Here is a 12,681-nt window from a genome sequence, read left to right as displayed (position 1 = left end):
CCATGGTTAAACAAAGTGGTTATTAAGTGAGCCGTGGTGAGTTTTATGACCTTTTTTTTGCCACGGTTGTTAAGCAAATCACTGCAGTCAAATGAAGCACCATCATTAAGCAAATCCAGCTCCTCTCTTTGGCTTGCTGGTCATAAGTTGTCTGGAAAGATTTCAAATGGCAGTGATGTGACCCTGGGATGCTGCGACTCTTGTAAATATTGTAAAGTGCCAATGGCAAAGCACCTGAACGTTGATCACGTGACTGTCCGGATGTTGAGATGGTTGCAGTTGTATCAGTTGTAAGTCACTATTTTCAGTGCCATGGTAACTTTGAATGGTTGTAAGCCAAGTACTCACCTACCTGTGTTTAGGGTAGGTTTAGCTATCAAACAGTGGCACTTGCAGCCTGAACGCCAGAAATAAAAGAAAGAATGGGAGAAAAAAAGCCACACAAATTCAAGACTTTGATATTTCAATTACGTTTTAATTGAGTCGTTCTGTGTACAGTACATTGGCTTCTGAGAGCCATACTAAAAATTGACTTGTTCTCTGTTGGTTTTGTATGGTTTTTAATCTCTATTTCTAGAAATACTGGTCAGTTATTGAATAAAATGCCCGGGTTCTCATTTTTCCTCAATAAAATTTGAATTCTTAATACTTGGTCAATGGAAATTGGTCATACTTAACCAATTTCGTTGTATTTAAGTACAATGACAATAAAGATTATACTTATACTTAATTCCCCGAACCCTATCTGAGAAAAAGACAGACCGTTCATGACTCTCTAATGGAAATGCATTGCAAGGTAATTGGATTGCATTCCTAAATAGAAGTTGAAAATACAAGGAATTGCAAGGATTTGATTGGAACAAATCAGTCACAAATAAAGTATTTTAATTGGAACAAAATTACAGTATTATATAATGGCATCTCACTTCCACAGCGGTTGTAAAATCAGAAACCACACCTGATACCAACATATTCTCTTAATGTTTCAACAAATACAAGTTTTGTTCAAAGTCAAATTACTTTGGAATCAGTTCACTCATTTAACTGCCATTCTAAAATATGCATTGGGTATAGACTACATATACCTAATATGCTGCAAATTGTTACTCAATGGAACAACATTCATTGAATGTTTCTTGGTGGGAAGGGGTTTTCACAAGCCTCCATATAAATATAAAAAGGGAAAGGATAGTTACAAGGATGTAAGAAGTCCAACTTTCTAAATCTGATACAGAATTTTTGTTCACTAAAGAACTGCACTCAGAAAAGAGAACGCATACTCAGGAAAAGGAATACTGTATGCTTTATATCCTTTAGATATTATTTTAAAAGCAGAGTATGTGGAAGATTGATAAATTATTCACTTTGCAAAAGTCTGGTGAGCATAACAAATAAACATTTAGAATACCCCAATTCTACTTTATTGGTGTGCATTTCAGTTCTACTCTTCCTCCACTCAAACTCAACAATTCACAGAATTTACAGAATTCGTCAAGTAAATTATTTACTCAGTAGAACATTTAATAAAAAGGGGCAGCAGGGGAAGCTGAAAAAGCAGTTCCACCCAATTCTAACCAAACTTTGATCACGTCTACATTTATTTACATATAGTGTTATTGCTTGGATCAGGTCCCATCTCGATTGAAACAATGGCTCCAGAAATGGCTTTGGGACACCTCCATTTGCTTTATTAGCTGTACAATAAGATTACACTCCACAGGGAGTTTGCTAACCGTTTGCATCAGAAATAGTCGCATGGACTTTAATGGAATGTAACCTCTGTGTATGTTTGTGTGCACATACAACTATACCTGCACAGGTTTTATACTCAGTGAGAACTGCCCTTCAAGGAAGGGATCCATCTACTTCACAAGTGCTTGACTATTGCAATTATAGTCGGTCCAGATGACATCAATATTTCCATTTGCTCCTAAGGTAGTACATACATATAGACTGTGCGGCTGTGGAGGAACACAAAACCAACTTCTTCATAAAGCAATATAAACACTGAAGACTTGCACCGCATAAGGAAAAACTTTCATAGATGTAATATGTCGTGCATATTTTTTTCTTGGCAGCACTTCAATGAGTATCTGGATCATCCAAGCCTTTGGTTGCAACATTTCCTTGTGCAAAGTCATCTATATTAAGAGATGGAAGCTCTCTTTTGCCCTCTCTGTATGAAATTTGACTCTAGGCCATTTTTCCTACATATTTAAAAACAATTGCAATTGCCATCTACATTCCAATTAACTAGGTATTTATGCTAGATCGCACGAAGTCACTGCTTAAAACTAGAAGAGGCCAATGCATTCCATGATACAGAATTTTCTGACACAGTCATATTTTAGCTTTTGTAAATATACTGTATAGGTAATGCCCAAATGAAAGGCAAGATGCACAATTTTGGGTAACATAGAACCTATACAGGAATCTGTCTCAAAAGGATTTGCCTTTTTGCCATTTTTTTTCCTCTTGTTCAGTGAAACATTACCAGACCAAAAAAGGAGCACGCTAACAATAGAAGACGGTTTTTTTCTACTTTACCTAGCAATAATCATGTTGTCCAATTCAAATTGGACCTTTTAAAATGTGTGATTGGTATCAAAAAGAGAGGATTGTTTTTGAGGAGAAAGTGTGTTCCACATCTACCTTGCAAGTCTTTCACTATTTCTTGAAATATCTAGAAATGCAGATTTTTAAAAGACTTTATTATCATTAGCATATGTATGTGAAGGCTGTTCAGTATCCCAGAGTCATTGCACTGATAAAATTTCTAAATTAAATATATGAATTATTCTGATTTCTTCAGGGATTTTGGCACAACACCAAGTTCTGTATATTAAGATCCCTGAGAACTGATTAAATTAGCAGTATTTCCTCTCAGCTGAAACATCTAGGCTTAAGGGTTCAGATCCAGAGGAAAAGTTCAAACCAGTTTCTTATTATTCTCATCATTCTGTACAGTGGTTACCAAATCCAGAATAAGCTTTGCTGTTTTTCTGGGCCGTTCCATGACTAAACTGTGCCCGCAGTTTTCCAGAATATGTACTTGGGCACCAGAGATAGATTTCATTAAAATGTCTGCTCCTGAAACATCCAGCACCTAGAGAGAAAAAGATAACCAAGAAAAAAATGAGCTCCATGTTGACCATCCCTGGATTCAGCAAGATATTCTGAATTGCCTCAGCACCAAATTTGGCTCACAAAGGAACCAATTTGACTGCACAAGGAAACAACTAGGACAAGAAATGTTTTAAAAAAGCCACAATTTTCACACTTGTTTTCATAAATGGAGTTCCATAAGGGAGAATATTTATAGCTCAAGGTTGAAATGAGGGATCCTTGGTGCTCTCTGAGCTTGGTGGTTTTCTTGTTTCTTACCCAAATAAGATAACATTATCAGGGCTAGTCTAACAGTGATGTTTACCTACTGTGGATAATGAAATGCCTGTAAGAAAATCACCAAGCTCAGAGAACACCAAGGACTCCTAATAAAAATAACTGTTGCTATATCATAGCAAAAATTGATATATGACAGCGATGGCGAACCTTTTTTGGCTCACGTGCCACAAGTGGGGGGAGCGCAGGGGGGTTGTGTGCGGGCGTGCCGCACCCATAATGCCATGCGCGACCCCCCAGTGCGCATGCACGCACAACGCGCCACCCCCCCATTTTTACATGTTTTTTTTGCCCTCCCCAGGCTTCAGAGGCTTTATAGGAGCCTGGGGAGGGCGAAAAGAGCCTCCCCCACCCCCCCAGAGGCCCTCCGGAGGCTTCAGGGACCGTCCAGAGGCTTCTCTGAAGCCTTCGGAACACTTAAAACGATCCTCCGAGCAAACCAGAAGTGAGCCTGGGGAAGGCAAAAAATGGCTTTTAAAAAGGTGAACTCAGCTGGCCAGCTGACAGGGCAGCGCCTCGCGTGCCCTGACAAATGGCTCTGGGTGCCACCTGTGGCACACGTGCCATAGGTTCGCCATCAGTGATATATGACGTATCTTTACTACTCAATTTCTTTCCCAATGTCAGCTATTTGTTAGCTATTTCCTTATGTCTGTTTACAAGTCAGAAAATAGGATCACTCCTTGTCACTGTCCTGGCAATATCTCTCACACTGATGACAGAGTTTAGTGTGAAATGACATCTTTGCTCCCCAAGAAGAATATAACAGGCAGCAAACTGACATTCTGCAGGATCCAATCTGGGTTGGCCACCGATACCAGAGGTTTGGATGGGCTTCCGAGCTTTGGGCTTGTGCTGAAGCCCATTCTCTGGGAACTTGAGAATGGAAAACTAAATCTCTCAATATGGAAAACTAAATTTCTAAATATGGAAAACTAAATCTCTAAATATCCCGGGACACATACATTTTCCTTCATTCATAATTGACATTCTCCCCAATCTTGTCCCTCTTTCATGTTGTCCTCTATTAACCTGGGTAATATACTTGGATAATTCAAATGTTGCAGTTTTCCTCCAGTTTATAGAGCTCTTCTACCCAGACTGCCTCGTTTACTTTCAGAAAATTTGCCCTACCAGTTATCTAGAATGTCCGAATACAGATCTGCTGCCTGCACTCAAATGAGTAAACTCCAAGGGTCTAACCGAGTATTTAAATGAGGGTCACTCTCTGGAGTTATTGCTGTGCTCTCCCATGCTATTTCCTCCAAACAAAACTCTATCTGGGCAAGATGCAAGATTTTTGTTTGGGTTTCATTAGTATATATATGCTACTGTTTTATCCAAAAAAAAAACCTCTCAAGAACACGACAGTACACATTTGAGACCATAGAACGGTCACCACACCTACTCTGTCTTAACTGATCTTGAAAAGCAGGTCTGCCATGGTTAGTTTTGGGATGAGAAACCCACCAGGAAATCCACTAGAGCAGCCAAGCAAAGCCCCCAAGGATGGCAATGCTAAAATTCTTTAGTGTTCTTGTAGAGCAGGGGTGTCCAAACTTGAGAACTTTAAGACTTGTGGACTTCAACTCCCAGAATTCCCCAGCCAGCATGGCTGGCTGGGGAATTCTGGGCGTTGAAGTCCACAAGTCTTAAAGTTCCCAGGTTTGGACACCCCTGTTGTAGAGAAAGCACAGGGCAAGTCCATGTACTGTAGTTGCCAGGAACGGACCTCAGCTCAAGGTAGACTTTACTTTTCTTATGTGTGATTATTTTTAAGAGGCTCTCAAGGCATTGCTGCTCTCGCCTTTAAAATTCTGCAATTGTAATATAATGCCCATGATAACAAGAACCCAACCCTTTTTTTCCGAGACAACGCTGGGTGGAGAAACTAACATGGCCTGCTATCCTCTTACATGATAGCTCGGAGACAATATCTGCATTTGGAAGGCAGGTAAGCTGATCTATGAAACTGTTGATCTGGCGCAGACAAGGTGCCAGCCCTGGGTGTTACTTGGAACCCTGACACAAGGTTTCTCACACATATGCACACACATGCACGCACACACGCACGTTCTCACTAGTAGGAAAACAAATTTAAAAAGACTAAATTGGAGGGAAAGGACTGGTGATATCATGTGTACTTCGATCGTTGCAATGGAGGTATGGTGTGTTTTTTGACCAGCATATATGATGGGTTTCCCTTGATATTTTTGATGTTTTGTTGGTTTTTTTTTTCTATTTTACTGTTTTTAATCTATAAATACATCCAGAGTTGTTTTGGAGTATGGCAGCATAGAAATATGAAAAAAAAATGTGGCAAATAATATCCTGAAAAAGGAGAGAGGAATTGCAAACCTATTAATTTTCAGGCCACAAATTGCGTGAAATCCAATGGGAAGTCAGGGAGACAGGTTGTATAATTTTAAAACCGCTTCTGAGATAAAGGGGATTGCAACATGTTATTCAATACCATATGGGTTGGGGTATGCATTACATATTTCACAAGTGAGTGAGGCAACGTTTTATACTAAAAAAAAAAAGAATAGTACAGACTGATTTCGATTAAAAACCCCAGAGGGAAATTGATGTACCTGATCTTGCTTTCCCCAGATAATCTGTGTTGTAGCTTTGATCTTGCTCATGTTGTCATGGAGGCAAAACAATGACTTTTCATCTATGAGCTCTAAAAATACTTTACAGAAGAGAAAAATAAGTGAAGGGGAGGGAAGCAAATCAGCCCACCGAAAGCAACGTGGAATTCCAATTATGATGAAACAGACTTCAAGATTTTCACCCAGAAAGAAAATAATGGCAACAGACTGTTCTCAATGAGACAGCACAAACAAGAAAAATAATTAGTGAGGTTAGCAGGAGGAGAGCCTGCACAGGCAGATAGACACAAAAGCTTTTTCAGACAATTTGCTGGTTGGCTTCACAAGGCATACTTAACAAGGTCAATTGAGGAAACAACAGTGCCAGGGCGAAGAGGGTCCCTCAGCTTATGATTCGATGCATTGGCCAAATCCAGAGAAAAGGCTAAGGCTAAGAGAGTTGGGGAACAAACCCAGCCATTCATTCACTGATTAATTCTGGTTGCAGCAAAATTACATTTCCTTGGAAAACAAACACATTTCTCCATCTTCTCACAGTCTCAGGTATTCACTCTTAGCTGCACAACATGCATTTCTATACCAATCAAAAAGCAAGAGGGAGGAACTGAAATGGGATGTAAACAGACTCTGCATTTAATCTTAACCAAAATCCCCCAAAATGAGAGATTTACTCAAAGGTAGAACCAAATTACAGTGAAGAAAGGAAGCACACAAGCAATTTGTTAGCAGAGGCTTCACAAATCAGATGTACTAAAACACCCACTTCGGATTTCAGGTTCCCAAAGCTAAAGGCTTCTATTTGACTATTATTTCATTATGCAGCTTCCATCCAGTGCTACTGGATTCTAGTCCTTTAAATATGCACATTTTCTTTAAAAACAAAAAGTTTACAAATTAAACTGTCTCAATTTTTGTCAATATTGGTCATAGCCCAATCGACCTCACAGGGTTGTTGTTGTTCAGGGGTGGGTTCCAGATTCTTTTATTGCCGGTTCACTCAGGGATGCTCTTGATGCACGCTATGCATGCATGCGCAGTAATAAAAAAATGCTTATGTGCATGCGCAGAAGCAAAAAACAAGCTGGTGGCACCTATGGCGCCAATAGAACTGGTTCTAATGCATGGCGGCCGAGTTACTACCTACTCAGGCGAACCGGGCCGATACAGTAGGAACCCACCTCTGTTGTTGTTGCAGGAGAAAAAAATTGGAGGGAGCATTACATATGCCACTTTGATCTCATGTACAAAAAACAGGATATACGGTAAGTCGAATAAACACTCTGTCCTGTTTTGGCATTGTTTCAATTAATGAAAAACACACTATAATTTCTTTTCCCTGGATAAAAATTGATAAATAAATGAATCAAGTGTCCTCAATCAGTAGCATCATCAGGATCCGATGAGCTCATCAAAATGACAAAATGCAAATCCAACCCATGATGTCATGTACAAAAGGTGGGGAGCAATTTTCCCTTCTGGAGCCTCTGCAGATGCTGCTGTTTTTAGCTCAAATCCCACAGAAAATTATTTCAAGGCACTCACATTTTCGGTAAAAGTCATTATGTGGGATCCGAACATCAACGAGACCCTGCAGGATCTATGAATATAAAAAGAGATATTAAAAAATGAGGCCAGGACACACCATTCCCTCTTTATTTTTTAAAAAATAACTCATTATGTTGTTCATTTATTCCTTTCCGGGAGCTTGCTGGGGATTTGCAGACAATCAGACTCTTGAACACTCAGGTTTGCAGTCTCTGTGTTAAATAACTAATTTAAGTTATAAGCTATTTAGAGACATAGGACAGCAAAGGCTGGGCAGAAAAAGGTGGAAAACAGAGGCCTATTGTATTAGCAGAAAAAAAGGAACTAAGAATTTCACATGCCTGGTTATTAAAAAGTGAAAATGTATCTCCCATGAAGGAAAATCAGAAAGATCGCTAGGAACAAGAAAAGTCAACCAAGGCTTCATCCATTTAAAAAAATCATCCCCACGTCTTGATTTTATATAATTTTTTTTATAATTTGTGGACTCGTGTAACTCACATATTTAAAGAGAGTGTTGCATGTCCTTATAGGGAAGAGTCTAATTTTTAAGCATTTGCACAGTTCCATTTCTTTTATTTTTATTTTTTTTTAAAAAAATTGTCCTTTCAACGTAGCACATAGGTACGCTGCTTTCTCATACCCCTATGGCTGCTAAATGTTCAGGAAATTAGAACCAATCAGAGGAAAAATGAAATACCTCTCACAAATTGCCAAGAGCTGCCAGTTCACAGACCTTAAACTTAATTCCTGGAATTTCCAGTTAGAATTGGCAAAGGCTTTTCTGTTTGAGTTCTTTAAGAAACATTGGCAAAGTAGTCTGTCTCCATTTAAAGCAGCTTCCTATAGCCCTCATTCTGTTCCTTATATGTGTTATTATCCAAAGAGGAGCAGACCAAGCTTTTAACGTCCTTTGCCAAATCTTTGGGTTACATTTTAATGATGCAAATTCCATCACTCTCATGGAATTTGTTGTGGCCTGCCAGTGGCCAGTGGAGGTGGCAGCAGATTCAGACAGTGAGGAGGTTGGGGAGGAACATGGGCCAGTCTTGGAGTCTAGGGAAGGCCAGAGCCGTATGCCAGCTATCAGCTGTTGTCAGAGTCAGATAGCAGTGTGGCAGACAAAAGCTGGAGCCTGTTCCCAGTGTGCGCATGTGCAGAGTTGCCAGACGAAGGGAACAGCTAAAGGACAGGGGTCGACTGGGAAGTAAGGCCACAGGTGGATGATGAATGGCCCCTCCCAGAGGAAATAAAAGAGGAGCAACAAGGGGAGTGGAGTTTGCAGGAGACTTTTATTTCGCTAATTGGTTAGTGACTCTCCGAGACTCCTTGCCAAGTTCTGCAGATATCAGCCTGTCACCTCTCCAAGCCAGATAAGGTGTGTGACCGTAAATCCTCCTCTGAAAGACTTTGCCAGCTATGAACGAGCAGAATTCACTGTAAATTACCGTATTTTTCTGATTATAAGACGCATCTTTTTCCTACAAAAAAGAGGCTGAAAATCTGGGTGCGTCTTATACACTGAATACAGCATTTTTTGCCTCCCAAAACTCCGCCCTTCACCAAAATGGATGTGCATAGCTTTTAGAAGGCTTTCAGGGAGCTCCTGGGTGCCGGGGAGGGCAAAAATGAGTGGAAAATGCCCTATGTTTTGCCCTCCAGCAGCACTCTATAAGCTTCCTAAAGGCTATCCATGCCCTTTTTTGACAAAAAATGGGCCCATTTTTGCAAAAAACGGGCTGTCTTTTGCTTATTTTTGCCCCTCTACCCTGGACCACTGTACAAGTCTCCTAAGGGCTATTTATGCCCTTTTTTTTGAAAAAGAACGGGGCCATTTTCGTGAAAAACAGGCCATTTTTGGGAGGTTTGCAGAGTGCAAAAACCTTTTTTAAAAAAGTTTCCTCTTCAAAACCTTGCTGCGTCTTATACTCTGGTGCATCTTATACTCCAAAAAATACAGTAATAAAAGGGGTTTTGCAGGGACAAGGCGTTTGTTTCAGGCTCTTGGGAAGCCTAGGTCAGAACAGAATTTGATATCATAGCTGAACTCCCAGAACTAGAAAGGCTCACAAAGGTATGCTATTCCCAAGCCTGCTGATATAGAAATGACATAAATAATTTTATTCTATAGAAATCATACAATAAACTCTCAAAGGAATTCACTGAATATTGCCAAAGTCAAGTGACATAAATAGGGTTACAAGTGGTCCTTGGGTCATGTACATTCATTCAGCAAGCATTCAACATTACAATGGCCCTGAACAAAAGGGGCTTACAATGACTCCATGAAATTCCTGCCATCATAGCATACTCACAGTCACAGGATCACAATCTACACACTCGGTACCCAGCTCACTAATACAGCATTGCAGTGAGCCATGGTTGCATGACTGTGATTTCCAACTTTCCCAACATCAATGGGAAAGCTGGCAGGAAGTTGTAAGTTGCGATCATGTGAGGTCCTTAATGAATGCATGGTCCTCATTTAAGAATGGGAATTTCTTGCTACTAGTCATAAATAGCAGAGACTTGAATATTATGTTCAAAATATATACACTTTTTTCATATTACAAAATAATTCAATGCTCTTTGCAACTACTAGGTAGTTTCAAACTACTAGGTAACGGTAAAGGTTCCCCTCGCACATATGTGCTAGTTGTTCTTGACTCTAGGGGGCAGTGCTTATCTCCATTTCAAAGCCGAAGAGAGCCAGCGCCTCTGAAGATGGCTCCATGGTCATGTGGCTGGCATAATTAAACACCGAAGGTGCAAGGAACGCTGTTACCTTCCCACCAAAGGTAGTTCCTATTTTTCTACTTGCATTTTTACATGCTTTGAAACTGCTAGGTTGGCAGAAGCTGGGACAAGTAACGGGAGCTCACTCTGTTGCACAGCACTAGGGATTTGAGCCGCCAAACTGCCGACTTCTGAGCAACAAGCTCAGAGTCTTAGCCACTGAGCCACCACGTCCCAATGTCAAATGTCAAATTAATGTCAATGTCAAATTAAGCAACAACTGTGGGAGGGGGAGGGATATTATTTTTTTATAATTTGTATATTAGGTTTTTATTTTTGTAAATAAAGAGTCACTGAGAGAGTGGGCGGCCATCCAAATTTTCTTAAAATAAATAAATAAATATGTGTATGTTGATATAAATTTGCTAGTTTAATTTACTTTAATCTCAGTGTTAACAGTTTTCAATTTCTATTAAAATAGACACCATGGCACTTAATTTTCATTGGTATCTACAATGTATTGTTTGTAGTAGAGCCTTCTCTGTGATGGGCCCAACCCTCTGGAATGACCTCCCCCCCGATATTAGAACTACTACCGACTTCCGCTCCTTCCGACAAAAACTTAAGACTCACCTGTTTCAATTAGCCGGCCTGGCCCATCTATAGTTCCACTCTTACCTCCTGGCGGATATTTTATTTGGGATAGTTTTTAGGGTTAATGTTTTTAAATTTTTAAAATTTTAATCTAACTTAACTAAATCTGTACAGTGAACTATTGCTACCTCCTCCAGTCCTATTTCTATTTTATTTATCCTATATTTATACTATGTATATTTATTGTTCAATTGTTTTAATATGACTGTACACCGCCCCGAGTCTCTTCTGAGAGAGGGGCGGTCTAGAAATTGAATAAAGTTAAGTTAAGTTAGTCTACAATAAAACAACTAATTTGGGTGGAAATTCTAGTTAAAGGTATTTTCCTACGATGCCACTTGCTTACTTGATGGGGCACCTTGAAGCGAACGTAAGAGCACAGTTTTAACATGTCTCCCATTTCTTCGGGAGTGGATGGAATCAAAGGGATCTGATCAATGCAGTTGTTCTTCTTCTGCTCCCGCATCTGTTTTACAAAGTTGCTTTGTTCGCTATTGACAAGACCTGTGATGAGAGGAGAAGAAACATTGTCTGCTCGGATCAAAAGCAACAGACTTTGGCATTTCTTTCCTGCCAAAGAAATTTTCGTTAAATAATTAAATAAAGTAAAAGACGGGGGAAAGGAAGAAAAGGAAGTGATAACAAGACCTGACCTGACCTAAGGATTTAATTGGAAATTCAGTTAAGTGCATGGAGTTACAAATTCAATTAAAAAATATCGCTATTGTTGAATTCAGTGAGCATTTATGAAGCATCTCCTGCTCTAAATAGTACAGTAGACTATTCCCTCAACATTCTCATCCTCGCACATCTGGAGGGTACCAGGCTGGGAAAGAAAGATCCAGAACGCGTCACCAGTGTCCATTTCCACTAAACAGGGACGGCCCTTGGAAGAGAGAAGATGTGCTCCAAAATGTTTTAATTTCTTGATGTCAGATCACAGCAAATGATATTCAAACCACAGTCCAAATGTGGCCCTGTAGCCTATGACCGAGTCTACAGCAGGATCCCAAGTTGTGATATAAAATTCAGTAGCACACCCCTGAAATCTAAGTTAGTTATTTCCCTTTCAAAACTACAACAGAAATATGTTAATGCAACCTTCCCCAATACTGAGAGTTGTGCAGACAAGTCATCCAGCTTGGGGAAGAATCCTTCAATAGACTCAGAGGTGGTATTCAGCCAATTCTGAGAGGTTCTGGAGAGCCAGTAGTGGAAATTTGGAGTTGTTCGGAGAACCGGCAAATAGCCTGGCCCCATCCCCGCTGCCTCCCAGCTGATCTTCTTTTATTGCCCTGAACAGGAGAATGGAGCTGGAAAGCAGGTTAGTGGGGTGGGGAGGGAATGGGGATTTTGCAGTAACCTTCCCCTGCCACACCCACAAAGCCACACCCACAAGGACACACCACACCCACAAAGCCACGCCCACAGAACCAGTAGTAAAAAATGTTGAATCTCACCACTGAATAGACTTAATGTATTTATTGCACTAAAAGGGAATGGGATGAGAAAATAAATAATTATAAGGCAGGGGAGGGGGGAGTACATAAAATTTCTCTGAACCAAGGACAAAATTAACTGTAAAGAGACTTAAAATCCACCTGTTTCTCCCTAGGATCTATTATGCAAACATAATTTTCTGGGTTCCATCCAATGCATTTCACTATGGTACTTTCTCAGAGGTCAGATTTCCTTTGCATCATTCACCTGCTCACATGGTTAGGACATT

The 12,681-nt window shown here is 40.1% G+C and overlaps 1 protein-coding gene across 2 annotated transcripts in view; it reads right to left on the bottom strand.

The window, feature by feature from the left end:
* Positions 1 to 477: 477 nt before the first annotated feature.
* ABHD6 (abhydrolase domain containing 6, acylglycerol lipase) overlaps positions 478 to 12,681 on the bottom strand; it is a 74,813-nt gene continuing 62,609 nt past the window's right edge. For both annotated transcript variants that reach the window (XM_081939270.1, XM_081939269.1), the window contains exons 6-9: positions 11,299 to 11,456; positions 7,560 to 7,614; positions 5,997 to 6,097; positions 478 to 3,106 (exon numbers count right to left, since the gene is read on the bottom strand). In XM_081939270.1, the coding sequence (XP_081795396.1) occupies positions 2,930 to 3,106; positions 5,997 to 6,097; positions 7,560 to 7,614; positions 11,299 to 11,456 (491 nt within the window). In that variant the 3' untranslated portion in view covers positions 478 to 2,929. The remainder of the gene's footprint in view (positions 3,107 to 5,996; positions 6,098 to 7,559; positions 7,615 to 11,298; positions 11,457 to 12,681) is intronic.

This window comes from Natrix helvetica (genome assembly GCF_964273705.1).
Source record: "Natrix helvetica genome assembly, chromosome: 1".
NCBI lineage: Eukaryota > Metazoa > Chordata > Lepidosauria > Squamata > Natricidae > Natrix > Natrix helvetica.
This window is presented reverse-complemented; position numbering and strand designations above follow the sequence as displayed.